The sequence below is a fragment of the Melospiza georgiana genome, chromosome 6, assembly GCF_028018845.1.
Source record: "Melospiza georgiana isolate bMelGeo1 chromosome 6, bMelGeo1.pri, whole genome shotgun sequence".
Classification (NCBI taxonomy): domain Eukaryota; kingdom Metazoa; phylum Chordata; class Aves; order Passeriformes; family Passerellidae; genus Melospiza; species Melospiza georgiana.
The window spans coordinates 17168040-17195773 of record NC_080435.1 but is presented as its reverse complement, the minus strand read 5'-3'; the positions used below and the strand labels follow the sequence as shown (position 1 = coordinate 17195773).

Genomic DNA, 27734 nt, shown 5'->3' with positions numbered 1-27734 from the left:
GAAAGAAATTAACTGTTTTTTTATTATACAGATAAACTTCCCAGGAGTCAGAAACTCCTCCATGTAGTAAAGAATTGTGAAATTGACTTCACTTGATGATGTGAAAATTGCTCCAAATCATCATGTAAAGGACACAGTGCAGGAAGGATGAGAAACTTGGTGGGCTGTTATTCTGCTGCTACGTGAATTCTTGTGCTCTACTGTGTGTAAATACAAAGAAAACAAGTCCACAAAGCAAACTCGTGCTCCAAATCTGGAAGTTGGATAATCAATAAATTTATGAGATGGTTCTGAAGTTTTCACTGCTTCAAATGCACCATGTATTAAAAGATGGTACAATTATGACTGTTTAGTATTTTTAGATAATGAAATCTTTCCTAGGAAGAAACCAAATTGCATCTAAATTGGTTCTAAACTAGCTTCAATTCTTGTTTGCTACTTGTGGCACAGAGAGAAAATGAACAAAGTGAGCAGCTCATTTAGTAGGCAAAGAAATACAATAAAGTGTGTGTTGTGTAACCTGATCCCTGTTGCTTTTATCTGCTTTCTCTACTTCCATTAATGTAACTTGGATCAGTGAAATTGCACCAAAGCCAAGCACTTGCTGCCCTCAGAGCAGATATAGGCTGAGGCTAGCACATGGTTCTAAAAATTTGGGGTTATTTGGAAAAGGCTGTGTCAAAGTTAAGGGATATCTTTTATTCCTCACGTTTTTTTCTCTCAAGCACATTCTCCCTCCAACACTTACAGGAGGGAACAGAATTCTCAGTGAAAACATCACTAGTTTTCCATCATTTCATTAGAAATGAAACACAATCCACAGGGACAAATTACAAAGGCAGAAAAGAGATCTTTTTAATGACTTACTGTTAACAGACTTCCCAAAGCAGTCAGAAAAGGCCCCTTTTTATCTGAGACAGTTTCTCACCTGGTATGGGCAGCTTCTAAAGCTTCTGTCATAGGATATGCAAACCTGAAGAATGATGGGGAGAGAGACAGCAGCAGATGGGAAAGGAAAAATAACAGGAAAGGTAGCAGTGATAGGAGGAGAGGAAAGGGAAAAAACATAATGGAAGGAAGCAAATTTAATCATAAAGGGTGAAATAAGGAAAGAAAAAAGAGGAGGAATAAACATGGAAAAGGCTCCAAAGAGAGTTCCAGAGTGTGAATTTATAGTAAATAAAAAAGTTATCAGAAGCTATGGAAACCATCCCTACGTTAGCTGCATGCTGCATTCAGTGTGTGTCTCACTTATGCCTGTCGCTGCTCAAGCCCTGACACCTCTTTCACTGGGGCCGCTGCTCCGTGCTGAGCACGGACAAGATTTGCCGCTCCGGGCAGGAGCTGAGCGCTCGGTCCGTGCCATGCATCCGCAGGAGCTGAGCGCTCGGTCCGTGCCCATCCACCCACAGGAGCTGAGCGCTCGGTCCGTGCCATGCACCCGCAGGAGCTGAGCGCTCGGTCCGTGCCCATGCACCCGCAGGAGCTGAGCGCTCGGTCCGTGCCCATCCATCCGCAGGAGCTGCGGGAGCAACCCCGGCTCCGCCGGCCCCGGAGTGGGCGCTTAGAGCGGCGCTCCCGGCTGCTGCTGCAGGGACAGCGGCACACGGAGCTCCCAAAAGCACAGAGAGCGAACAAATGGAAGCGAATGCGCGGAGGAGGCGAGGCGAGCGGGCACGGCCCGGGCGGGAGCGGCGATGGCGGGGCCGGGGGCGGTGTCCGGGGCGGGTGCCGGGGCAGGGCCGGGCCGAGGGCGGATAAACCCCCCGGCCGCCCCGCCCGCTCGGGCGGGATGAGCTCCGGGCGCAGGTAGCGGCCGCAGCTCCGCGGGAAGCCGCTGCCCGCATGGAGACCCGGCTCCTTCTCGGAGCGCTGCTGGGCGCCTGGCTGTCCTCAGGTGAGCGTCCCGCCAGCCGGGGCATGGCCCGGTACGGCATGGGGTAGCATGGCATAGCATGGCATGGCATGGTTCTGGGAGGGTGGACAGGGCAGTCCGGCTGTCGCTAACCTGCCGCCCTTGCCTTCCAGCCCTGTCTCCGTGGGCTGCCCGGGCGCAGCTCCCGCCCGATGGGGACCTGCCGTTCTCCAGGTAAGAGCCGGCCGGGGCACGGCGGGGGCTCTCCGGGCTGGGTGGGCGCTGCGCTGCCCGGACCGAGCCAAACCTGCTCTTTTCTCCCCCTCAGCCGAGGCAGCGCCGCGGGAGCCCGGAGCGGGGGCGGCCCGGCCGCGGCGGTGCAGGTGAGGATGCGGCCGCGCTGAGGAGCGGCGGGCAGGCACTGCGGTACCGGGCGCCACGGCACCTCACAGGGGACACCGGGCCGCTGGGATGGGCAGCTTCCCACCAGGCAGGCCCCGGAAAGAGAGCATCCACCACACTGCATCCAGGGCTCGTGGGGCTGATAAGCTCAGGTGGTGCCGGGTCTCAGCGCCGCTCCCGGGGAGATCGCTCTGAGGGGGCTGGCGGTGCGGGACAGAGAGTTGCGGGTTCTGGTTGTCGTCAGGATAATGTCTTCCTCAATAATATACCTTGCTGTGATGCCATCTGTATTTTGGGTGGCTGTTTCACCCTTGGTAATTCTTCAGGATTTGCCTTCGAGTGTGTATTTTATCCCAGCCGGGAGGACTCTCAATCCTGAATGAAAGTTTAGTGTTAGAACAGTGAGAAAAGCTCTGTGATTGTATCTAGACCTTCAGCTTGTTCAAGAGGTTATGTGCTGTACAGAGTGTCCTTGCTCGAGGAAAAGCTGGGGTCTGAGGTCAACAATTGCTTTGTGGGAGCCTTTCTGCCTCTCGGTAGAGGTAAACGAGCTGGCAGTATCGGGTCACTGCAGCTCAGCACTCAGGCTTTTGGATGTGGTTTGTCTGGGCGACTCGGCTGTGTCACTCATGGCACGTTGCTGAAATGTAATTAGGGTGTGTGGTTCCCGCTCCCTTGTTCGAGGGTGGGAAAAGGCAGGATTGCTTTGTAGTCCTTGTCCCTGGCTCCTCAGAGGGAGTTACCTTTCTCTCTGCTTTCTCCCTGCTCCTTCTGGGAAAAGCTCAGCAAGAAAAAATGTCACAAAACTGCAAACAAGTAACCAAATCAACCACCAATAATAGTGAATGCTCCTGGATTTAGGTTCTCCCACCAAGAATTCAGGATATTGAATTCTCCCGCCAAGAATTCAGGATATATAAATTCAAGATATTTATATATCCTGAATATATATTTGAGGATATAGAAATAAACTTTTTGTGTCTTTCTGGGCTAGCCTACTGAGCAGAAATCTTCAGTAAGGAGTATAGTTTAGGAGGAAGGAAGAAGAAAAAATATTGGAGTTTTGAGTATAGTGTACTTTTTACTTCACAATGGTGGTTTTTTGAGAACTTTATAGAAAGCAAATACAAAGCAATGATATTACTAAAAATGGTGAATTTACTGACAGACTGAAGAGACTTTTAGGTGCTTTGTTTATAGCTGCTGATTTCTTTGTTCTTTCTGAAAGGAGTCTGGAATGGCAGTTTATAACACTTCACCTACAGCAATGTCCTTGTCCTGGAACAGGAGAATTCACAGTATGAAATGTGGACCACCCAGTAAGTTATTTATGTTTGTACATAAAGTGGCTTCTTTTTCCCCTTATTTTATGCTTTGTTTATTCATTCCTAGGAAGAAAAAAAAAAATCCTAAAAAAGCTAATACAGGCCTTGATGATAATGAGGCTTTACCTTGTTTGGTTTCAAGGGTACACAGGAGCATGGAAATTTGTCATGGAGTTTCACCTAGCTTAAAGTTTACACCTGGTTCTGATTTGATAATTTGGGAGAGTATTCCTAACCACAGGTTTTATAATAAAGAGTTTTCAGAAAGGAGTCTTTATAGTAGTATATTTAAAAATGTGGATTGATATTTAGACACCAGTAACTTGCCTGTCCTGTACCTTTTTGTGCTTGGAGACTGTTTGTTTGTTTCTGCTGAGGTAACTTGCAGATGCTGTTTGTGTGTACCATCTATGGGTTAGCAGGATGAGGTCCTTTTGGCCACCATCTTGCAGTAGTGGGCATTTGCTTGAGGAATGTGCATCTTTTTTTGATTAATCTCGCTTTCAGAAATTAAGTGGATAGGCTTAAAATACCTTTGCTGAAGGGTAAAGGTTTTCTGTGTTAATTTTGAGAAAGGTCTGTGTCATGCTGGTCTTGTACAAAGGTGAAGAATGAGGCAAAATAACTCAGAGTAATTTTTAGTTAGTTTTGCAAATCTTCTAGTTTCTCTGCAGTCAGCCTGATTGCATGGGATGTGATTGCAAGGGTCACTACATTATAGTGAATAGTCTCAATTTGCATCCTATAGCTTTACAGCCCAAAAGGCAATGTGGAATGAACTCATAATTTGTGACTAGGGTTGTATCATCTCCAAAACCTTTTCGTGTCTTCAGTATGCAGTATTTTCAGAAGCTTTTGGGAAGTGTGTAGCTGAACATGGAGGAATAATACAAGAGTTTAGGGAAGCACAAATAAAATTTGCTTAATATTGCACAAATAAAAATTACTACCTATGGATATCTCTCCAGTATATGAAAAAAAAAATTGTATGATAAAATTGCTTTAGAAACCTAGTACTCTATATTGATAAAACTTCCTCTGTTTTTGAGGCTTGTACCATCTTCTTGACCAAGAAGTTGTTTTGCTTTTTAAATACTAAGTAAAGCAGCTGACAGAGAAGATAAGTAGATCAGGCTGAGAAATTACTTGTCATAAGAATTGTTTGTTTCCCTGGGTTTAGTCTTTGCCTAGTGAAAATTTCTTTAATTAAAATTAGTAGATTTCATTTTTTACTTCAGATCTGGAAAAAAGCTTCTAAAATGTTTTACTGTTGAAGTGTACAATAAAAGCTATGCACATAAACCCTTTGCAAGACTTCTATTAAAGAGCTTTTGCCAAGTGTTTATGTGCAAGTTTATTGCTTCTTAAATAGCCCTAATATTTAAGAAATGGAAGAACAAATGTGGAGCTAGGGAGAGTAAAATATTTACAATTGTCTCATGCTAACTCATCACATTGGTAAGCTTCTAGAGGAGGATGCAGTTATGATGGCAAGAATTAGGTTCTGTTGTCCTCTGTAGATGTAACAGTAAAAAGTTTTTTGTTTTGTTCTAATTTGTCTTTCTGCGAGGCAAAACTATTCAGTGTGGGTTTTCCATTTCTGATGTATTTGTTTTGGAAAGGCAATGTTGTTGAACACACACCTTAAAAGTTATCAATAATTGCCCATTCTTGAAGGCAAATAAAATCAGCATTATTAAACTCTTTTTAAAACAATGGAATGCATAGGCTTGGAAGTTTGCTTTTTAAATCACAGTAAAGCGTGTGGCAGTTGGAGTCTATTGTCTGTGTGTGAAAGATATATTACAAAACAAAAGAATAACCTGATGTGTTTTGTACAGTGCTCCTAATACTTAGAAAAATAGTTTTCCTTTTGGTCTCTCCACTTTAAAGAGAGAGGCAAGCTGTGATAACTCTGCCCATGGAGTGGGATTTACAAACATCTCGGGATATATGAAATAATAAACCTTCTTTGTTTACAAACCTGAACAAATAGAAACCCAAATCAATAACAAAATTCCCAAACCAAAACTGCAAGGTAGTCTGTCAGCTGCGTTCTCTACTTTAGCAATGTCTCTAAGAAAACTATTCTTTTAAATACTTGTAGAACTGCAATTATAATGAAATTATATTGCAGTCATTTCTTCCTGCAATACCAGTTTTTCTTGCATTCTGTGACTCTATAAAAAGATAAACCAATGTGTTTTATGTGGAATAAGTTTTGCCAAGAGATCTCTTTGCCTTTGCGTTATGTTAGTCAATTGAAACCATTTCTGAAAGTGATGTTGTGTCTTATCTGTCAATGAAACAAAAAATTTGCGTTAGCACAAGCAAATGCCAAGAGAAAAGTTCTGTGTTAGTTTCTTGTAGCCAGGGAACATAGGGTTTAAATGTGTATCAGAATAATTGAACTTATTATGTAGTTTATGTAGCTGTTCAACTTTTGACTTCCTTCCACACAAATCTTATTCATGTAAAATTTAAAAAATAACTTTTTTTTTGTAAAAAAGCCCTAGAACAGGAAACTCCTGAGGTAAAGGATATTAAGAACCTGGAACAGGGAACCCAAATTATTTCTGGTAATATTCAGGCTACTGCTGAGAATTTCGAACATTCTAAGCACTACAGATTTTCCTGTTTTGAAATGCTGTAGCAAGCATAATTCATGGCAGTCACAGAAGATGTTTATTCCTTACAATGTGTGCTTGAGAACTGATTTCAGGAGGTGTACCAGAACAGAAAATATGCAGCAAACTGCAAGGCTCTTAAAATTGAAGGATTAAAATCTCATTCACCTCAGAATTGCAGTGAGGAAAATCTTACCTCCTGTAAAATTGCATCCTGCTGAAGCCTGTGTGCCAGGGAAAAACCAGTGCCACTGCTGGCAGGTGCTCTCAAAGACTGTGAAGTTCAAGGGTAAAGAAGATTGCAGGAAATATTTGTTGTATTAGTTCTCCCATAGCTAAAGGAGCACCTGAAAACTTGCACCTAGAGAATTGTGCAGTGGAAATTATGTAGAGTTACAAAATACGGAATTTCAAGCAAGTTGACTGCAAAAATTCAAATATGTTCTAAGTACATATTCTACTCTTTTATGTGTGGCTCTAGATCTAATTTAGGTTTCTTCCAAATTCTTATCCTGATGTACTTTTCTTTTTCACCTTTCCATTCAAGAATAAAACTTGTTAATTTTAAAGTAATTTGTTATTTTAGTTCTGTGATTACTTTCAGACTTCTCAACTGAACTACTCTTCAAATCTTTCATAGCTACTTTAAAAATGTGTAATTTTCAAAGAATTCTGCAAAATTGAATTCCTGTCTATTTCTGTAAATTACCTCAAATTTCTAAAGCTGCTTGGGTCCAAGTTGATATCTAGGCAGAATCATAAGAACTGAAGGCATGGGCTGGATCTTTTCTCTATCTTGCTTCAGCAAAACTTTATTACTTCAGATTTCTACATTAATCTTTCATATTCATTTTCTGTCCAAGCAAATCTAATAATGAATACCCTGGAAGGAAACCTGTGTCTACTATTTTGCATTGAGCATTTTTTTTTCATGCTGTGTTATAAATAGTAGAAAAAATAGTAGCACAAAGAAGTACTTAATGTTTTACAGAAAATACTCATAGGATGGTACAAATCAGGCACAAATCTTCAAGAATTCGTAGTGTACTGATGACAATGGTGTATTACTTTGAGGTCAGACCTGAGCTCAAACATTTGTGTTCATGTGATAGTTAAAGCAAAAATCAAGTATTTCAAAATTGATGTTTTCTTGAATGAAAGTGAGAAAATTTTATTTTAGATGTCTCTTTGATTCAATATCTTTTGTGTGGAATACATAGAGAAGATTTCTTTGCAGTTACATCCTTGTGCTCCAACAGGAGAGCATTTCTTTAGTGGCTATCTCACTTCATGCTTAAGGGCTCCGCACTATATAAATTACTTATTTTATTCCTAATGAGCATGTTGGATCAGAAGACCAGACATGGATGAACAAGACAGGATAAAGAGTTCAACTGGAACTGAAATAAATTCAAGAGATTTTAAGTATTCCTTGGAGAAGAAGTAATGTAAGAAAGCAGATAAAGTTAAGTGTGCACCATATAAGAGATCCAAAACCACAAAATACATTGCATCAATAATAATATTTCAAGATAAATGTGAATTTTGGTGAGGATGCAGGATGCCTTTGAGCAGCTATCATGATGCTGCTGAGGAATGTCTCTGTGAGGAGCTTGGACACTGCCCTGCAGAACCCCTTGCAGTGGTGTGGGCTGGATTGCAGTCACACTGTTTCAAAGGCTCTGATAAATAACAGGCTCAAGGTTCTGCTACTGCTCATAGAAGGGTTTAAAAGAGGGGTGAACTGAAAAGGAGCCCATGTGCTCAAGGGACTAAAATAACCCTGCCCATGGGGCTGCAGCCTAGTCAGGAATTACAGGGGGTTGGAGTCTTTAAGCTGAGAGCAGCAGAGAAGAATTCAGACCTGTGTTACAAGATGATCCCAAGCCTTCATCTTATTTGATAAAGAAAGAATTTGATGCTGGTTGCTTCATCACAGCAATGATGGAATTATCAGGGTGATCTTCAGGTTCTAGTGGCATTATTACCCATTATTACTTATGTGAGTGAAATCATGCCACTTAGGCCTACTGTTTTCTGCTAGAAAATTCTCACCAGTTTTCAGTTTCAGATTCCATCCCAGGGCACTCAACTGGCATGATGTCAAAGGGGAAAGAGGAGCTGAGGAGTTTTTAATAGGTGTTGCTTTCAGGTTAATGGAGGACAAAATATTCTTCTGTAAGTTTTCCTAATTTTAACTTTCAGTTAGTCTTGATGTCTTTTCCCTTTCTGCAAGTATGAAAATGTTTCTCACTTTTCTAGGGGAGAGATAAACTTTTGAAATGGTCGTATGGGTTGGCTTATTTGGAGAGCTCATATTCCTTTAATGACAAAGGTTAGAATGAACCTCTTGTTACAGGGTATTTATTCTGAATACTTTGGGAAGTATTTCTGTGTTAATGGATCAGAATGGGATGATTAAAGGGGGCCACATTTACAGCAGTAGGAGCACTAAATATGATCTGAAACAATGCTGCTTTCCTCATTACCTGCTTAATGATAACTCATGTTTGCACACACAGATGTTCTATGCAGCGTAAGGAAAGACACTTAATAGTGATTTTAAAAGGGATGTAAACAAATTTAGTACCTGAGATCGTCATATTTTCTTAGAATCACATGCACACAGACAGAAGAGATCTTCATGTAGAAGAAAATGCTTGTGATTGAGTAATTTGATTTTTTTATTTATTCGCGTTTGACTAACACCCTTTCTCTCAGAAAGAGAGCCAGGGATCCTTCACAGCAACAGCAAGGGTCCCTGGGTCAGCTGACTGTTTGCACAATCTGAACAAACATGTCTTGGAGCAGGTCACCTGAGCCATGCTTAGAGAGGAATCATTCAACCTGAAACATCAAAAGGGGGCTAACTTCCTCTACAGCTCAGAGGAACATGACTTGCAGCCTAATTGCACATTATTGTAACCAGACAGGCAACAGGGCACAATCCTAGAGAAGCAAAGAACAGAGACCAGAGCTCTGGTTACACAGGTCTCACGACACTCAAGATGAAAGAGATCAATGTCTGCCTCTCTTGACAAGAGGAACAGGCTTTTGCATTATTGACAAGATTGGTCACTGTGAGCATGTAAATGAGATGGCTCAGGCAGGGTGAGCTGGGACCTTTCTGCACGGTGCTTGCATTATTTTATTGACCTGGCACTGCTAGGCAAGGAAAGGAGCAGGATAGTTGGGCTAGCAGGTAAAGAAGCACTGCCTTTTACTTTGTCTACCTGCCTGGTTCTTTTGAGCATGGCCTTTTTTTTTCCTCCTTTTTTTCCTTTTTGTTTTTTTAATTGGTGGGTGCAAGGCTGCTTGTTGAAAGCAAGGGACTCAAAATTAATTGTTTGGATATTTTGAAAATCTTCAGATAATTACTTTGTGTTTATAATGTGATTGCAAATGGAAATGGTAATGGCTTGAAGTTGAAAGGGAGTAAATTTAGATAATATATTATCTAAAGATATTAATAAGAAATTATTTACTATAAGGGTGGTGAGACACAGGAATAGGTTGCTCAGAGTTGTGGATGCCCCACCCTTGGAAGTGTTCAAGGCCAGGTGAGATGGGGCTTTGAGAGACCTGGTCCAATGGGGTTGGAACAAGATGATCTTTAAGATCCCTTCCAACCCAAACCATGCTAGGATTATTTTTCAAGAATGATGTATTTGTAAAGATAAAGAAAAGAAGGCCAAACCTTCAGTTTGTATCTTCGGGAAACAGTTTCTTCTGAGCAACTTACCCGCTTTCTGCAACAAAAGTAATCTCAGTTTGTAATCTAAAAAACCTTTTATGATTGTATAATAGCAACTTATTAAAATCCTTTCCTAAACAAACTTTATAGGAGCAAATAGCAGCAAAATAAGTAAATGGATCACAATTTTTTAGAAGATTTGATAATGAAGTTTAAATTTAATAACAGGAAACTTTGTTTCTGCTTGTGCATGTTTTTCTTTAGACTGTGAAAACTTTTGTCCTATTTTGATAGGGATCTTCACAGGGAAAATTGGAATTAAAAAAAAACCCAAACCAAAACAACACCTCCCTCCCCCAAACCCAAATCTGTCATTGCAAGTCAGGGATCTGTGTCTTTGTGGTAAGTGTTTGTGGTTGGTTTCATGGAAGCTGTGAGATGGAAGGAGGGCAGGCGGGTGCAGATACACAGCTGGGATCAGAACATATGTATTTGTAAGGTAGCTTGCTCTCCTCCTGGCAGAGCTTACCCACAGTGTGTCACTTGTGTGTGGATGTGGGCTCTGGGCTTCTTCGTGGTGTGGTACTTGTTCACTCCCTCTAGTCATTGCTCAGGGGACTGAAAACATGTCAGACTAACAGATGCCACAGACATTTTAATTTGGCTTCTCTAAAGGTGCAATAGATTCATTAATCTGGCTGTGTAACTTGGGTTGAAGCCTTCACACTGTTTCATTTTTATAGGCCTGGTTAGGTTCTCCAGGACACTTTATTGCTAAGCTAGCAACTCCTGTCATTCTCAGAGCTATATTCCTTGAGAGAACTGGGTCTTAAGAAAAAAACCTATCAGACTTTAATTTTTACATGCTTTTTTTTGCTTCCATTCAGATTCACTTGCATGTTTTCATGGAGGTGAGTGTGTGTACAGGGAGCTGTGCAACTGCAGTCGGTTCAACGCGACGGGGCCACGATGCCAGACAGGTGTGTAAGGAGAGAAATCTGCCTGGGTTTCTGGGCTTGCGCTCGTGCTCCCACAGCTACAATGACTGCTCTCTGCCTAAAGCTTTCCTTCATGCTGCAGCATTTTCTCCCTCCTTTCTTTTATGTCATCATATTTCACAGCATATTTTGTGCGCTGCCCCATCTCAGCTCCTGCTTGTATCAAAAAACCAACGCTGTGTCTCAAGTGACTCTCCTTTTGTTAGTGTATAACACAGGTGCTGAAAGAGATCACATCTGCAGGACATGGGGCCAGTATAATTTTGAAACTTTTGATGGACTCTATTATTACTTTTCTGGGAAATCCACGTATGCCCTTGTGAGACATGCTGAATTAGATGAGCAGAGCTTTTCCATACAGGTAGGAAATGGCACTTCTACCTTCTTTTGAACTGTTGTTGAACATGCTAATAATGTATTAATTTTAGGAGATTAAAAATTACTTGATTATAATAGGAGGCTGTAAAATGTAATATAGATGTGATTTTAAGATGATGAGGGCTACAATAGCATGGGATCTGAATAGCTGGAACAAGACTGGTGTGTGTCCTTCCAAAGCCTGATTTGTTCACTCAAAGCTGTGAAAAGACCACTCCATGCCCATGGCTACAGAAACACTGCTCAGTTTTTTCCACAAGAGGGGGACCAAACTTCTTGTTCCCATGCTGAGTGTAGATTTGGGTAGTTCTGTTATGTATTTATTTCAAAGGATTTAACTAAAACATTGACTTTGATTTTATTGTAGGTGAATAATGATCCTGAATGCCATTCTTCTCCTTATTCCTGCAAAAGGTCCATTAGTTTATTCTTTTCTGGAGATGAACAGATAAAGATGAGCAGTGAAGTCACCTATAAAGGATTTGGGTAATTGCAGTCATGTTTCTAATGCTGTAGTTGCACTGGATTTAATGTCATGGTATCATTTTGATGACAGAGATGCAAAGTTATTCCTTGGTAGGCTGAAAAAGCATCCAGACCACAGCTGCAATAATTACTCTGCATTTCTGTAGTGTCTGAGAAAGGTGATACCTAAATTAGTGGTATATAGAATTAAGTAAAATCATCGCCATTCATGATTTTTGCTGTTATTTGCAAATTCATCTGGTTTAGTGGAGTTATTAAATATTTACATCAGGAATTTTCAGTTGTATGAGGAAGGCATCAGCAGGCAATTTATTTTTAATGATTACATTTCCTAATGTAATATTTTTGGTTCTGTGTGTAAATATTTATTTTGATTTTAAATAAAATGGAAATATATATATAAATAAATTTTTTAAAAATATTTATTTTATTTATTTTTAATGGTTAAGTTTCCTAACGTAATACTATTTTTGGTTCCAGAGTAAAATTACCTTATGTTATTGGAAACTTACACATCCAGAAACTAGCTGGATACTTCCTGGTCAGGCACCAGTATGCCTTTACCCTGGCTTGGGATGGTACATCTGCAGTGTACATCAAAATGGCACCAGAGTACCTGGGCAAAACCCACGGACTGTGTGGAAACAATAATGCTATTCTGCAGGATGATATGGAAACTAGTTATGGTGAGTATTTAATATACGTCTTGTTGAGTAATGTGTTGTTTTTTTTGATTTTTTTCCTGGTGAAATAAATGTTACTTTCCTAGTTTTCAGTTGTAATGCTGATTGAATTTAAGATGGGTGGCTTTTAGAATGGAAAATATGCTTTGGAATACTTCTGCTAAGTGACATTTAGTGAAGAGGAACAATTGAAATGTAGGTGGGGATCTAGGGAGGAAGATGTTAAAGCTGTCATGCTCGATTACCTACAATGGTGTTTGTGCTTTACTTTACTGGGACCTGAAAGGTAAAATCTGTTTTTAGATGTTCACTGCCCTTTTAGAAATTTTGAGGCCTGTGGAAGCCTGAGGTATTGCAATTGGAAAAAATTTGATAATTAGTAAATCAAATTAATGAAAACTGTCAAATCTTGTTTGATCTGGCATTTCATATGTGCTAACACTTTGAGAAATAATCAGTCATCTTTCAATGTCAATTTCAGACACTTACAAAAGGATTTCTTTTCAGTAAATAAATAGTGAGTGAATACTCATGTACTTAAGAGTATATACATACTTACCTATATATGAGTATATATATACTTATACATATACATATATATGAGTATATGTATACTTACTCATGTATATAATGAGTAAGGAAAAAAAAAACCAGGAGGAAAAGTCCAGGTCCCTTGTAAAGTATCCTAAGTGAGGCCTTAAAAACTTCTGGAGATCATTGCTTTGGGTTGTTTAACTGTTGGCTCCTCCTCTTTAACCTGAGGATATCTCTGCAGAGCACTCCTTCAAATCTCAGAATGAATGTGGTCTCCTCTGTTGTTTGTGCATTCCCCTCAGTTTCAAAAAGCACCAGCCCTGCCCTGTGAACAGTCATTACCCCCACTAATACTTTGCTCACTAAATCAAGGTGTTTATGCTAATACCAAGATAAAGGGGTCATTTCCCCAGAGGCTTTTCTCTCTCCTCTCACCTTTCTCAGTGTCCTCGTCCCTTAAATCTGCATTTGTAGCACAAGTGAGTGAATTCACTGTGCGCGAACTTTATCCACTTGGCTTGGGGAGTAGTAGTAGAAATGTGGCAAGATACGCATTTGTGGGTAATCCAAGCAGTAATCAATGTCACCACCTGCCCAAGGTGAATAATATTAATGATGGATTTGTTGTTTTAACCTTAGCATGGACATTTCTACTTAAGAGTTGCACCTGTATTTGAGTAATTCAGATAATCATTTTGTACCATTGCAATGACCCAGGAATGCCTCCTCTTTCTTGGGTTTTGGACTCCCTGTTGGGCATTCTATTATAAAGTAGCAGCATCAACCTATGTCTGATTTATTAATTTTTTTAAGCTTTTCTTTCCTTTATTCCATTGATGGACTAAGGTAGGTGTGGTCCTTCTCCCTTAAATCCCTTCCTTGCCAAGTTGCTTAAGCTGCTTTCTGCCACCTGAAAGCCCACTTCTCTAGCTCCTTTTAAAAGTATTTTTTGCTTCTTGAAAGGATCAGATTGATTTCAGCTGATTCACTTAGCAGAGGGAAGGGCTGGGTGTTCTGTTCTTGGTGTGCTTTGATTACTGAAACGTTTCCCTGGGAAATCCTGTAGAAACAGTGTTGTTCTTTGAAGTCACCGTGTGACTCTGTGTGTCTTGTCCAGGAAAGCTGACAGATGATGTAACAGAATTTGTAGAGAGCTGGCAGGAAAATCCTCCACAAGGAACACCTGACTGGGACAAATCTCTTCTCAGCGAGCCCCCGTGCCTGACACAAAGCCACGAATCTCTGCAGGTTTGGGTCAACACAAAAGGATTATTGACATTGCTGGTGATTCTAATTGGAGCAAGAATTTGACCTAATTTGAATTTTCAATGAATTATTTGACAAAAATTATTAACTTTGAAGGAGACTGGAAATATTTGCATCTTTTTTTGAGAGCGATTAATTGAAATGCTTGTTGCAGCAGGTCTTCCCTTGCCCTGCCATCATCCCACTGCCCCCCCTTTCTGCTGTATTTAATTCTTGATCTGTTCAAATATTATACTGTCTGCATAGCAGCCAATAGAACTGTTTGACTATGAAGCTGAATGAGTCACAAGTTGTAAAATACAGGATTCTTCTAGAACTTATCCATAGGAAGGACAGAAAGAAGCAGGGAAGCAAAACCAGAGTCAGAGCACTATTTGCTCTGTCCTTATTTGCCAAGGTTTAAAAAGAGAATTGTTGTTGTTTTTTTCCATGACTTTGAAGTAGTTTTTCCTTTTAATTGGTATTTTCAGGATACAACCCTTAAATTTAAGTGCTTTGGAACTGAAGCTGGTGCCAGCTATGGTTTATTTCTCTTGCCTTTTACTGTGTAATTCAATTAAAATGAAGGCTTTTTTCAGGTTGTGTTGGCTTAGTTGCAAAATTATCTGTGCCCTTTTTGGGCACTGCTATGACATTGGATGAAATCTTCAATGTTATGGAAACTCTGACATGGAGAGCAATGTATTGCTAAACTCTGCTTCTGTTTGGTGTGAGGAAAGTGATTCCTAGACACAGAAGATGTCTATTCTGGTTTTCCATAGCATTCTATTTTATTCTGCTTATGTTTATTTTTGCAAGCCTTCTTTATAACAGCTGTCTCTTTCATTTCAGAGGGCATATGCTCTGTGTAATATCCTGTTACATCCCCCATTTAAACAATGTCATGAGTATGTGAGTCCTCTTTCTTTTATGGCAAGCTGCACAAATGACCTCTGCATGTAAGTGAATGTTTTTGGCTAATTCCAAAGCTATTATTAAAAAACCCCAACAGTCCTTTTATCATAAGAATGAATTATAAATGTCAAATGAGCTGATATGTGGCTTTCTCTGCATGTAAGTTTTTATCTAACTTTGTTCTGCTGTCTTGGTTTTCTCACTTGGTCTGGTTTTACTGTTGTGGAATGCTGTGGAGTTGTTCCTATTTTTTTGGTATAAGAATGATCAAATTCAGGCCCAGATATTTTCCAGTTGGGTTAGTCTGTCTCCTTTGAATGTGTCATCTGTTTTGATTCTGAGTGTGCAACATCATTAGGTACTTCCTGCCATTCTAAAGCCTATAGTGAAATGTCATAGTCGATGGGTCAGTTTGGCTTTTGCAAGCTGTATGGTAATCCATTGAAAAGAGGGATTTGATAAACATTTGAACTTATGCTGACATTTTATAACGTGCTATACTCCTGGTCTGAGCAGTTTTGACTAGTTAAATTAAAAAAAAAAAAGGCAAGTCAGAAGATAAATTTCCATTTCTTGTACCCTGGTGGCTCACTGGTAGAAATTTTACACTTCCTTCTTGTGAGTTTTCTGCAAGATATTACTTCTGTAAAAATTAAGAGCTTTACTGAAGTCTCCTTGTACTGCTGTATTTCTGCCTTTTGTGGATTTATTAAAGAAAATAGTGTCAGATCTCTAAAGCATTGATACTTATACTGATGACCTCTCTTCAAGGGTGGCAGAATGTTTTTATCCTTTCCAGACTTTTAACCTAGTCCAACAGCACTGTAGCTTAGAATACTGTTAAAGTAGATTCAAACAGCATGGCTGAACGCAGTGCAGGAGCATTCATGAGGTTATGAGTGTGTGTTTGAATGGAGGTACAAAATAATATGTCACCTTTTATTTGTGTAAGGTCAGCAGCTGATGATGCCACCTGGTGTCGAGCGCTCACTGAGTACGCCAGGGCGTGTGCCCAGGCAGGAAAGCCACTTCATGGATGGCGTGTGCACTTCCAGCAGTGTGGTAATGCCCATGCTCCTCTCTTGGAAATGCTGCTTGCTCCTTGTGTTTTGAGAAGGCTGCCCTTCATAGTTTCAGTTCTTTGCCTTTCTCCAGTTTTGGACTTGTATTATTGGCAATGAAGTGATTCAGTGAGTCAGACTTGCTTCAAGGCTACATTAATGCAATGGATTTTCTCTTTAAAGTGTGCAATTTTTTAAAGCACTAAGCTTATTACAATGTGATTCTTTAATGTGATTAACCGTTTTTATTTTCATGGAGCTACTCTTTTAAATATTGCCAAAGTCTTCATGGCTTTGTGATATATAAAATGTGTGTCACAAGTGTTAAAAATAAATTTTAAGTTATACTTGCATAAGACTTCTTGTTACAAGACTTTACTTACATTACAAGTCGTGTAATGTAAGTTTGAAAGAGCTTGTCTAATTTGGTTGCCTGCCTGGACCACAGGATCAAAACTGCTTTGTCATCTATGACGGAAGGGTGGTTCCAAAAAATTTGTGTTAGTGGGTGTCCTGACTACTTCTGATGATGGTCTAAGAATCCAAACAGCTCTGTTTTGAGAAAGCATGTTTAAGATTATTCCTTCTTAATGCACCTTTAATAGAGAAAATATCAATATGTACCAGTTCTCTGTGTGTTAGGAAAGTCATTGTTTTACACAGTGTTTATCTAGAGAACAGATACTCAACTGACATGCCAGAAAATAGATCACTGAAAGGAGCATGTGCAATCCATTGGTGCTTTGTGACAGTAGCTGTACACCTTTTCATTTTTCTGCCTGTTTTTGCATTTCAGTCATTACATGTGCTGAGCCCTTGACCTACAGTGAATGCATCAACTGCTGCCCTGTTTCATGCCACCAGCAATCCCAGTGCATTGGCAGTGAGCTCCACTGCATTGATGGCTGCTACTGCCCAGATGGTGAGTTCTGCTTCTCAGGTTCCACACACCTGGTTCCACACAACATTGAGTGTTCCTCCCTAGGTTTACATCCCTCTCTGACCTGCCTAGATAAGAAGCAGGAGCTCTTTATAAACTGAGTGCCAGCAGTGTGGGTAACTGACCTTGTTTTCCTTACTGACAGCAGCCTTTTCCCTATAAAAAGTAGGAATAGGTTTCAGCTCAGATCCATGTTCTACCTGTAGAGTTACACAATTTCAGTGAAGAATGGGATTTTCTCTGTTGCATCCTCCTGATTGTGGTGCTTGCTGATTGTTTCTTGTTGGTTGGGGAGGATTATTTTGGTAGCATGGGGTTTTTTGTTTTATTTTTTTTTCTGGTTAGGATGCTTAGAAAAGCCAAAACCATGACATAAATAAAACTTGTTCCTGTGGCCAGAAACAGGTGTTGATATTGAGGTTCTTAGGTTGCTGTATCATTCTGGCAAATGAGGTATTTAGCAGTGTGGTCTGTAGCGAACCTTTACCCTCATCACCAAGGTAGATGTTGATATCCAGTTTTCCCCTAGTTATTGGCTTCTGTTGAGTTCAGAATTCTGTCTAAAGAGGACAGAAAGTTATGGATGGATCTTCAAGTCCTGCCTCTTATAGACTTATAAACCTTTGTTTATAAGCTTAATGATATGTGTCATAAATTGTCTTTTATGGTTTGGTAAAGCCTTTTTTTTTCTGGTCCTCTGGTAAGAAAATAATAATAATCATTATAGTAATAAGGAGAAAAGGCAAAAAAAAAAAAAAGAGTAAAATGAGGACCATAGAGGCAAAGATTTGTAAATGTGTTAGATGTGTTTGTAAATAAGCCAAAGGCACTGATGGCAGCATGGCCTGTATGTTTGTGTTTGTTATTTTGTGTGTGTGTGTTACTCCCTCTCACCCAGTAATTAAATACTTGGCTTTTTTGCTATATTTGCTCTGTCTCAGGAAATTTAGTGACTTGATCCCTGTAATATAATTTATTTAATGTAATTCAAATGCACTTTTTGTGAAAATGGCTAACAAATAGTCTAAAGATTTATTATCATATAAAATGATCATTGGTGTTGATTTTGAGTATAATTGTTAGTGCTCTGTCAGCCATGGATATTTCACTTTTTTCTTGTTATTTTATGTCTTCTAGGCTTAATTTATGAAAATGGATCATGTGTCAAGCCTATGGACTGTCCTTGTGACTACCATGGAAGTTTCTTTGAGATGGGTTCAGTGGTTTATGAAGAATGTAATAACTGGTGAGTAATTCTTCTTACTACATTGTGAACCAAATCCTTGAATGATCATAAGAAACAGCTTCTTCAAGGCCTATTTCAGTTAGAAATTGGATAAACTTGATAAATGCTCCCTGTTTCTACATAAGAAATGGCTACTCTTTGTATGTTTTGCAATTAAGGCAAAGATAAACTATTAAGCTATTAATGTGGAAGAAGAGAACATGACAAATGCAGAGAATATTGTAATATTTAATCTTGTTCTCCATTTTGGACTCTCACTTAAAAGAATCTAGAATTTAAAATCTTAACAGGAAAACTGTACTGACTTGTTCTCCTGTTTGTATTGTCTCTTTATTTCTTGGACATAAAGAGCCTAATGTAATTCTGACATTAAGCTGCTGTTTTGGAGTTTAAAAGTCAATTTTATGATTTGGAAAGAAAAATTTGTAGGAAGACAATGTGACTTTTTAGTTGATCACCTTAACTGAAGAAAACAGATGAACTAGCAGATGAGAAACTTATGCTTCCCCCCAACAATTCTTGTCTTTTAAAGTCATAAAATTCAAATTACTTGTGGTTTTCCTCAATATTTTTAATATATTATTAATCCTTAACTTTTCTAATGGTTATTAAGGAGCTAAAAAGAAATGGTAGTGACACTGGGTGCATGGATGAAATTTCACATGATCGTGTCCTCATGACAAGCTTCCAGCCATGAAGACAGTGCTAATTAACTCTGTTGTACCCTTTTATAAGACTGAAGACATTTGGTGCTCATTCCATAGAGAAGGGGTGCAGGAAGAACAACTGAGGGACAGCTGTGTATAATTCACAGAATAAAAGTATGAAAAATTTCTTTTTATTTCAGCACTTGCATTGGAGGAAAGTGGATCTGTACAAATTTTACATGTCCAGGTATGTTAAAGTCCCAAATACTGTTTGGTAAGTCAATTCTTACTTCAGTAAATCTCACTTTTAGATGTTAATATAATGTTTCATTATTTAATTTGCATTTAATTTGCAATCCACGCACTCAGTAGATTAAATACTAAAATGCCTGGCTTATCAGTTAAATGTGTTAATGTTTCTGAAAATCAGTTTAAAGAGCCACAAATCCAATACCCATAATATACAGATGACAGATATTATTGCCTCCTTCTAGGGGAGGAGCTGTTCAGGTATCCTGGGCATCAGGTAGGAACTCCATAACAAAAGCAAGGATAAGTTTTGGTTCCTAATACCTGGTTGTAATATATATATATATATATATATATATATATATATATATATGTGTGTGTATATATATAAAAAATGCAATTTTATAAGTTATAGACTGTATCAGAGTGTATGAACTCCACAGCAGCAATAACTGTGAGGAATATGCTGTCTTTACTGTAGATTTGGGTGCATTATTTGTGATGTTTTTCAGCTGAATGCTCAGTCTCAGGAGACACTCACTTCATGACCTTTGATGGGCGCAGATACACTTTCCAAGCCCCCTGCCAGTACATCCTGGCCAAGAGCCGCACGTCTGGGATGTTCACGGTGTCCTTGCAGAATGCCCCTTGTGGACAGGTAGGGCTTGCAGCCTTCCTGTGACCTTTATGTCCTGAAGGGTCTGTTAACTGAGGGGAAAAACAAAGCTTTTAAGAAGAAAAGCAAGCTGCAAGCCTGTGCCCGTGTATAGCTGATACTAAATGTGCTATTAAAGGTAATTCAAAGGGTGGTCCTGTTTTATATTTGAAAGTTTCTGAAGCTGTGCACAGGTGTCTCCAAATATTTTGCCTGCCTTATGTCCAAAACCCATTCTTTCCTTTATTTTGTATGTGCATTTCTGTGCATGTATCATACAACTATGTGTGAGGTGTGGAGCACTGGTGGGGTTTTTGACTACAGAGTTTTTTCAGTCTTGTTTGGGCTTATGATGTTCAGGAAGTTATGTCAAGGTAGAAGAGGTCTTAAAAATACATACATGGTATGGGAAGTGCAGGTGACAGAGCTCTGCTGTTTTCTGGAATCAGGCTTTTCTCACACTCTGAGTTCTACGTGTGCATGTAAGGGCAGGATTTTGCCCACATTTAGTGTAAAGTTGTGATTACCAAGCTGCTGGACTTGCAGTAGGAGAGAGTTTGGATCTTGGCCTAATTTATGTTTTGTCTCCAATGGCCTTCTGCAATAGTTTTTATTTAGAAGCAACTGTACAGGTATGAGGTGTATATAGCCTTAAGTGGCTTTGCTGTAATTCTAGACCATCTGTATATGTTAGGCCCACATTGTTACATAATTGACATAAAATCAGATTTAGTTGCCATTGCTTTGTACTTCTGTGGAGGTAACTACATTAGTTTTCTTTTGTGTTCTAAGTAAATGTATGATTCTATAAGTCCTTTTTGCATTAATGATTGCAGTCACTCTTCTCTGCAGTTTCCATTGTTCATGCAGTTGAGATTTCCTTGGGGAGATGAAATGGTTATATAAGTTGTCATGCTACACTGTCTAAAGGCCTATTTCAGTAGTCATTTTCTATTTGTACGTTTTAACCTACTTCTCTGGAGGACAGAAAAGACTTAAGTAGAAAGTTAGAATAAAGTTGCAGTGACAAGCTTATTATAATAGAAGTTATTTATTTTCAATCCAGGTAAGAGATAGGAGACTGAGGGCAGGGAGTCCCCTGATCTCAGAGGTACAAGTTGGGAAGTAAGAAAAATAGTTTAGCTGCAATAGAGATCAAATATATTTTGAAATTTGATGATGCTGAAATAAATCTCTTCTGTAGTTCCTAGGAGAACCCTATCAGGATACCAGGTGAGATGTGACAGGGCCTAGAAGTTACCACTATTGAAAAAGTGGATTCCTGAGTAGCAAATAAAATTGCTGTATAACGTTTTAACAGTCTTTAGCTCTTTGAGATAGAAGTGTTACAGTGAAGGCTGTGAGATTAAATGTTGGCAAGGACATGGACATCTTAAAAAACTTCTAGGCTTTACCCTCTGGGTGCATTATTCTTGTGATCCTGCTAGTATTTCCAATTTATAGAAAGATTGAGGCTGTTTCAAGATGTAGTTGTTTGTTAGAATTCCCCACTCCAAATGCATATTTTAGTTAGTTTGGTTTTATTTCAGCAAGTTGGGCTAACTTCATTCTGTGCTAACCTTGGAATCCTGAGGAGCTGATCAAGTTAGTATCATCTCAATTAAAAAAATTAAAATAATAGGTGTGAAACAAAGCATAAGCGTGCATCCATTCAGTCAGTGTCAGAGTCTCAGAATTTTGCAGAGTCCAAGAAGCTTGAGAAATGTGTTTGTGTATAGTGCAGCTGTATTATATCATGGAGGAAAAGCCAAGGAAATCCCCAGAGAAACTGCGGAGGCAACTTGTTTATCCAAGGAGAGTTCAGGCCAAAGTGACTTCTTGCTTGCAGCAGGTTTTCATTGGAAAGCCCATCAATAGAGCAAATACCTCCTGTGGTAATGGGCAGAGTATGTATGTGTGTCTCATTGCCTTGTGTTAGGAACACTTCTCTTTCTGTGCAAACAGACAGAATTGTGCTTTTTGGTTTAGTTGTTGTGATTAATTTTTGCTGGGCAAGGTGATAACCAAACTAGTTGGCTTTCTGCCTCACTGCTGAGACTGTGCAGTGCCTCTTGCCTTCTTCTTCAGCCTGACTTAGTGACTTTGCTTAATGTGTCTCTGTGTCCAGGTCATTTGCAGGTGAAAAAAACCCCAGGTTCTCTTGGCTTTTACTGCATGTTCAGCTTCATACTTCAGCTAGCCTTTAACAAAGGTAATCTGATCAGTTGTAACAGGTGTAGATTTTACAGAGGTCTGAGTAAAGCATTCTGGATGTTAGAAATCAGGTGGGTAATCAGAGGATTTTGGGATATGTCCCAGGACTATGTGCTGCTGATTTAATTATCAGTGTACAGGTGGTAAGAGGGTAGTGAGAACAGTTTTTGTAGTAGAGTGCAAGAATGTGGGGCTTCAGAGCAGCTATTCAAGGGTCTGATTATCAACCAGCTGGTACCACTTGGCAGAGGAGCTGCTTTTCAGTTCCCCAGGCACCCTCCATTATCTTTTTTACCCATTTATTAAAATTAATGAATTGAAATGGGAAGCTAAAAGATTTGTAATGTGGAATCTCATATTTCTTGATGGTTTGAGATTTTATGTGCTTCTTTAAAAAAGCCTTATCACTCCCATCTCATTCAAGCAGACTAGAAAATGTGGAAAGAAAATACCTGGGGAGATTTTAGCTTTCTGAATCACAAAGAATCCAGTCATCCTGAGCCTTAGACTTGGTGACATAAACAGTCATCAGGCAACAAGTTATTTCAAAACAATGTGAAATTTTGTTTAAGCACTTTCTGGAAGGAGAATCAGTCAAGTGATCAGCACAGCTTAACCTTATCTGAGTTTCAGGTGACAGCCTTACTGGCTTTGTAGTTTGTATGATGAGAAGGTCTTCGGAATATAGATTTTTTTTTCAAGTATCTAGTGAGAGAAATGGCCATTCCTGTGAAAACCCCTGCCAAAAGCTGGCTAGGCAGTGCTGTGAAAGAAAGTCTATTGAAACAGAGAACAATTGTCAGGCAGAATTTCTCCTTCAGTTTAAACCTGAAGGAATAATAAAGCTTTTGTTAATACTGTGCAGTAATGTATACAAATAGTATGGAGGGTTGTTTTCTTTGTTCTCCTCTGCTCCTCATGTCATCTGCCATTCTTTAAATTTTAGCTTCTTAAAAGCCCAACAATATTGTCACTCTGTAGCCATTGTTGCTAAATGAAATGCACAGAAACCTAATTTCTTGGTGAAGAGGTGAGACAGCAAGATAAGCTACAAGCACATGGTTCCATGAGGCAGATGTCTGTCTTCACTGTCACTCCAGGGGAGCTGGTTGAGCTGATGAAATAGCTCCAGCTATTTTTATAATTTACCATTTTTAATTTGCATTTTATCATTTCATTTGCTCGTGAAAGGTCACTGTTGCATTATTATCTAGAGACAGGGAAACTCTGCATGTATTTGTTTATCTTTATGCACCGTTGTGTGCACTTGTGTCCGTGATATTTGAAGAGCTGTCAGGTGATCTGCTCTGCTGCTAGTTCAGCATGTGTCAGAGCCACATGGTACTGTCCTGAGATCCTTGCAGCTCTAGGAATGGTTTTCAACCAGCAGGGCAACATCTGCCCTGGATTAGACACATCCCAGTGAAAGTCAGAGAGTTGAATACAAGTGTAAATCTTTGACCTGAGCATTCTGATCTCTTTCACCATGAGTGGTGCTATTCACTATGTGTAATTTTGATGTTTGTGCAACTGTCCAAAAATTATCTTGACTAGATCTTTTTCACTGCCTCTTTCAGCACTGAAAATGCTTAAAACTTGGCTGTTTCATTGTTAGTCATTCCTTCACTGGAGGCAGTGGGGATGAATAATGCAGCCTCCAACACCTCTGGTGGTTATTCCTTGGCTGCAGCACAGTTCCAGGTCCAATCAGTGTGGAATGCTAGGGAGACCTAGACTGCTGTTTGACTAAATGATTTCAGACACATCTGTAAATGTTCTGGTCCATAAGGCTGTTTTGAATTTGTGCTCAAAATGGTGTTGGTAAGAGAGATGTTTTTGTTACAACATTGAGACGTTGAAGACGCATGGTCAAGATGAGAGGAAAATGAACAAATAGTGTGACAAGAGTGGACCCAATTTCTGTCATTGTTCTGGAATAGCTGTTAAATGGTTATGAGGCCTTGCAATGAAGGAGGCTGAATAGAAGAAACAAGAGTTGGGTGCTTTCCCCTTTTGTCTGCAGATGGCAGGGAATGGACAATCTCTGAACTTTACCCAGCCACATCAAGCCAGTGGAAATAAGTTGGTGTCTCAAGCTATGGTGAAGAGATTTGAGTATAGTTGAAGTATCAGAAACCCAATTTCCTTCTAGAGCAATGAGAGAGTAAAATGTAGACTGGGATTTTTATGTCTTTTAGCATGCAGCAAGGTCAATGCTGACATGGGGAAATTTGAGTCATCTCTTGATCCATCACTGCACCTGATTCTCTTTGATAGAGCATTTTTCTTTTAAATTAGTGATCAAATTCATCCTGTTAAGAAAAATTTGTTCATCTGCTGTAATTAATGTACATGATTTAACAATCATTCTTTCCATACTGGCATTGGAAGCCAAAGTACTTGTAGTTACTCTGGAAAGTGGATGTCTTATTCTGAAAATTTTGACTGTGACTGATTTCTGTTAATCACCTCTCTGATTCGTTTTCATGTTATTTAAGAGAGGTGTAGAATTTCATTTAATTAGTTCCTTTTGGTACTTTTGAAAATTAAGTTTCACTGAAGAGTGTGGGTGTAAAAAAAGTAAATAGGTCTAGGTTTTTTTTTTCTTAAGAATGTTTCATCCAGACTGCAATGCAGTATTCCTACCTCTGTGTTCTTCTATGTGACATTTTGACTTGGAGAAGTGAAATGCAAATAAGAATAAGCAATGGTAGCAGCAATAAGCAAGCTGGGTCAGTTGGATGTTGTGATATTATATGCTGGCATGATGCTGCCTTTTATATCAATATTCATCTACAGAGCTTATGAACATGTTCTATTCTACAACTCCCCTCTGAGATAATGAACTTAAGTGCTGTTTTAAATAAGGATTCACAAGCTGTTTGTCTCCCGTTAATGTTTGTCTTTAAAAGAATTTTATACCTTAAAATATGCTTGAAAGGACCTGGGTATATCAGAACACATTGAAGTACAAACCTGGTGTTTGCTGCACTGCTCTGTAGATGCTGCAGCATTGTTAGTGAGCATCAACTCAGCCTCAGTGGGCCTTTAATCAGGTGCCTCATGAATTGTGTGTGTCTGTGTGAGCTATGTGAGAATTGTTCAAATTCCTCTTGCCAAATCTCACTTCTGTGCTGTATTTGCATAGCATGCTAATGTCATTATTAAACCCATATACTGATTTTTCTTAGCTGTAAGGCTGCACGTTTCTTAAGTGCACTCTGCTAAGAAGCAGGGTGTATCTTAAAATTTTCAATTCCCACTAACTATAACTTCTCTTGTTTGCTCTGCTCTCACTTGCAGAACCAGGATGGGTCATGTATCCAATCTGTCAGCCTCATTCTTAAGCAGGACCCTAAGAGGCAAGTGACCCTGACTCATTCAGGAGATGTTTTGATCTATGACCAGTACAAAATTAACCTGCCTTATGCAGATGGTAAGGAGTAATACATAACCATATAACTCTGATCAAACACTAGAGCAGTATTTCAATGACATTTGTGCGTGTTGTGGTACTGTCAGTATTGCTAACATGCTGAAATTAGAAGGCATATTTTAGTGTTAATATTGCTCTTTCTTATTAAATGCTTCACAAATTAACTTTTGATGTACTTTTTACAGTAATGGTAGGAGTTGTGCACTAGCTGCATTAGGCCAGTTTTCTCTAACATTATGATTTTGTTTATTTTAACGAGTCCAAATGCCATCCCACACATTTGCAAGGTTTTTTAGTTCTTGCCTGAGGGGAAATTCTTTTTTCTGATTCTTGAATTAAATAATTTCTTCTCCCATTTTTGTAAGCAACTCATGTAAATTTAAGGAGAAAGGACCCTACTGCCCCTTAGGGGTGAGCTACAGATTTTCAGACAAAAAATTTATTTTGCTTCTTTTGGCTTTGAGTTTTTAAATCCCTCTGTCCTGAAAATGTCTGGCATTCTGCATAGTATATATGACTGTGAGATTGTGTTATCTTTAATGAGAGTTTTTTATGCAAATCATTAGTACAATTGGTGTCTGCAAGGCCTTGGCTCTTTGGGAATTTCACAAAAAAAGGTTTTGAAATAGGAGTCATGTTCCTGGTTTTAGGATTAGTTTGTCTACACAAATGTTCTGCATTGTTGCTGTCTTTACATTGATTTAATTTAGTTTACCTTTGTGAATATATCACTTAACACTCAATGCATTTTAAACCAGTGTGGTGAGTCTCACAAGTTTCTTGCTTTGTTCCTAATGTTTGAATCAGTATAACCTTTCATGAGAAATCCATGTTCAGATAAAAATAGGACCTTAATAGGAAAAAACTTAGATAAAAGTGATATAAACCAGTGAAATGACAAGAAACAAAATGTAAATTTCAAGCAGGTTTTCTTTGCCTTTCAGCAGTCTCTGTTTTTGCTCCCCAGAGTTATTTGAAATACGGAAGCTGTCCTCTGTATTCCTGCAAGTCAAGACCCAGATTGGGTTACAGATCCTCTATGACAGAGAAGGACTGAGGCTGTACCTTCAGGTGGATGAACGTTGGAAGGACGACACCGTGGGCCTTTGTGGGACCTTCAATGGAAACACAGAGGATGATTTTCTGTATGCCGAGCTGCAAGATTTCGATATCTATAGTTATCTGAGCTGCCAGTATATGAATATCTGTAGATAGAGTGGTAAATCAAGTGTGTACTGAAGCTGAAAGGATGGATACCAAGAATAATTTATTTTGAAGTTTTTCATTAGTGAGATAGATAGTAGGGTTCAATTTGCTAATAGAAAATCTGTAGCTTCAGCTGCAGGATATCATGCCCGGTTTTGCTAGAAATATTTTAATTTAAAATTCTGGTGAAATATATCTGATGCACAAGAGCTATTTTACCAGAAAAAAATGTTGTCCAAAATACAGAGTGGCCTATATACAGAACTTTCTGCCTCTCTGCAAGGCTCTATCTCTTTCCAGCTCCTGTGTTCTCCTGTGAGCCCTAATCTGCTGTCTCTGACAGAGCCCCCATTGTTCAGTGCCTGCAGACCAGCAAGAGGAACTGGCTGCTGCCTGAGCTTCCCTTCCTTGTGCTGCAGGGAGCAGTGCTCACGGCTGCCCAAGCACCACAGCCAAAGCTGCTGTTTGCCCAGCTTCTCTGCAGCTTATGTCTCACAGACACTGAAGAACAAATTGGCTTCCAGGGGATTAGAGAAGCCTAGTGGAGCTGGGAGAACAACACAAAGTTAGGACTCAACAACAAGATATAAAATTCTTCTATTATTTCCTTTTTTTTGCACTTGGAACAGCTGGAATTTTTCTAACTCAAAACTAATTGAAAAATGGGAAAGCTTTCTGTTATAGTTCCCATTTAAAAAGACAGATACACAAATATACCAGTGGAATTTTGAACAGTTTCTATGTTACAGATTAAAAAGCCCGATCAGACTATTATTTATAATGAGACTAGAAAATACATAGCATCTAAATGAAAAGATTATTATTAATGTAAAGCTACTTAAAATATTTTTGTTTGACAGATAGCTTTGTAGTGTATTTTTGATGACAGTCTTTGGATTGCGCTCATGCAAATGAGAAGCTGTGCAGTTGTTGATATT

At 39.2% G+C, this 27734-nt stretch overlaps 1 protein-coding gene across 1 annotated transcript in view; it reads left to right on the top strand.

Moving 5' to 3' along the window:
* Nucleotides 1–1845: 1845 nt before the first annotated feature.
* The window catches only part of OTOG (otogelin), a 93013-nt gene continuing 67124 nt past the window's right edge, over nt 1846–27734 (top strand). The window contains exons 1-17 of the mRNA XM_058026465.1: nt 1846–1897; nt 2029–2089; nt 2184–2238; nt 3486–3576; nt 10791–10883; nt 11108–11262; nt 11647–11765; nt 12246–12451; nt 14100–14230; nt 15080–15186; nt 16095–16204; nt 17000–17125; nt 18281–18389; nt 19237–19283; nt 19798–19943; nt 25458–25590; nt 26558–26735. Coding sequence (XP_057882448.1) covers nt 1846–1897; nt 2029–2089; nt 2184–2238; nt 3486–3576; nt 10791–10883; nt 11108–11262; nt 11647–11765; nt 12246–12451; nt 14100–14230; nt 15080–15186; nt 16095–16204; nt 17000–17125; nt 18281–18389; nt 19237–19283; nt 19798–19943; nt 25458–25590; nt 26558–26735 — 1919 coding nt within the window. The remainder of the gene's footprint in view (nt 1898–2028; nt 2090–2183; nt 2239–3485; nt 3577–10790; nt 10884–11107; nt 11263–11646; nt 11766–12245; nt 12452–14099; nt 14231–15079; nt 15187–16094; nt 16205–16999; nt 17126–18280; nt 18390–19236; nt 19284–19797; nt 19944–25457; nt 25591–26557; nt 26736–27734) is intronic.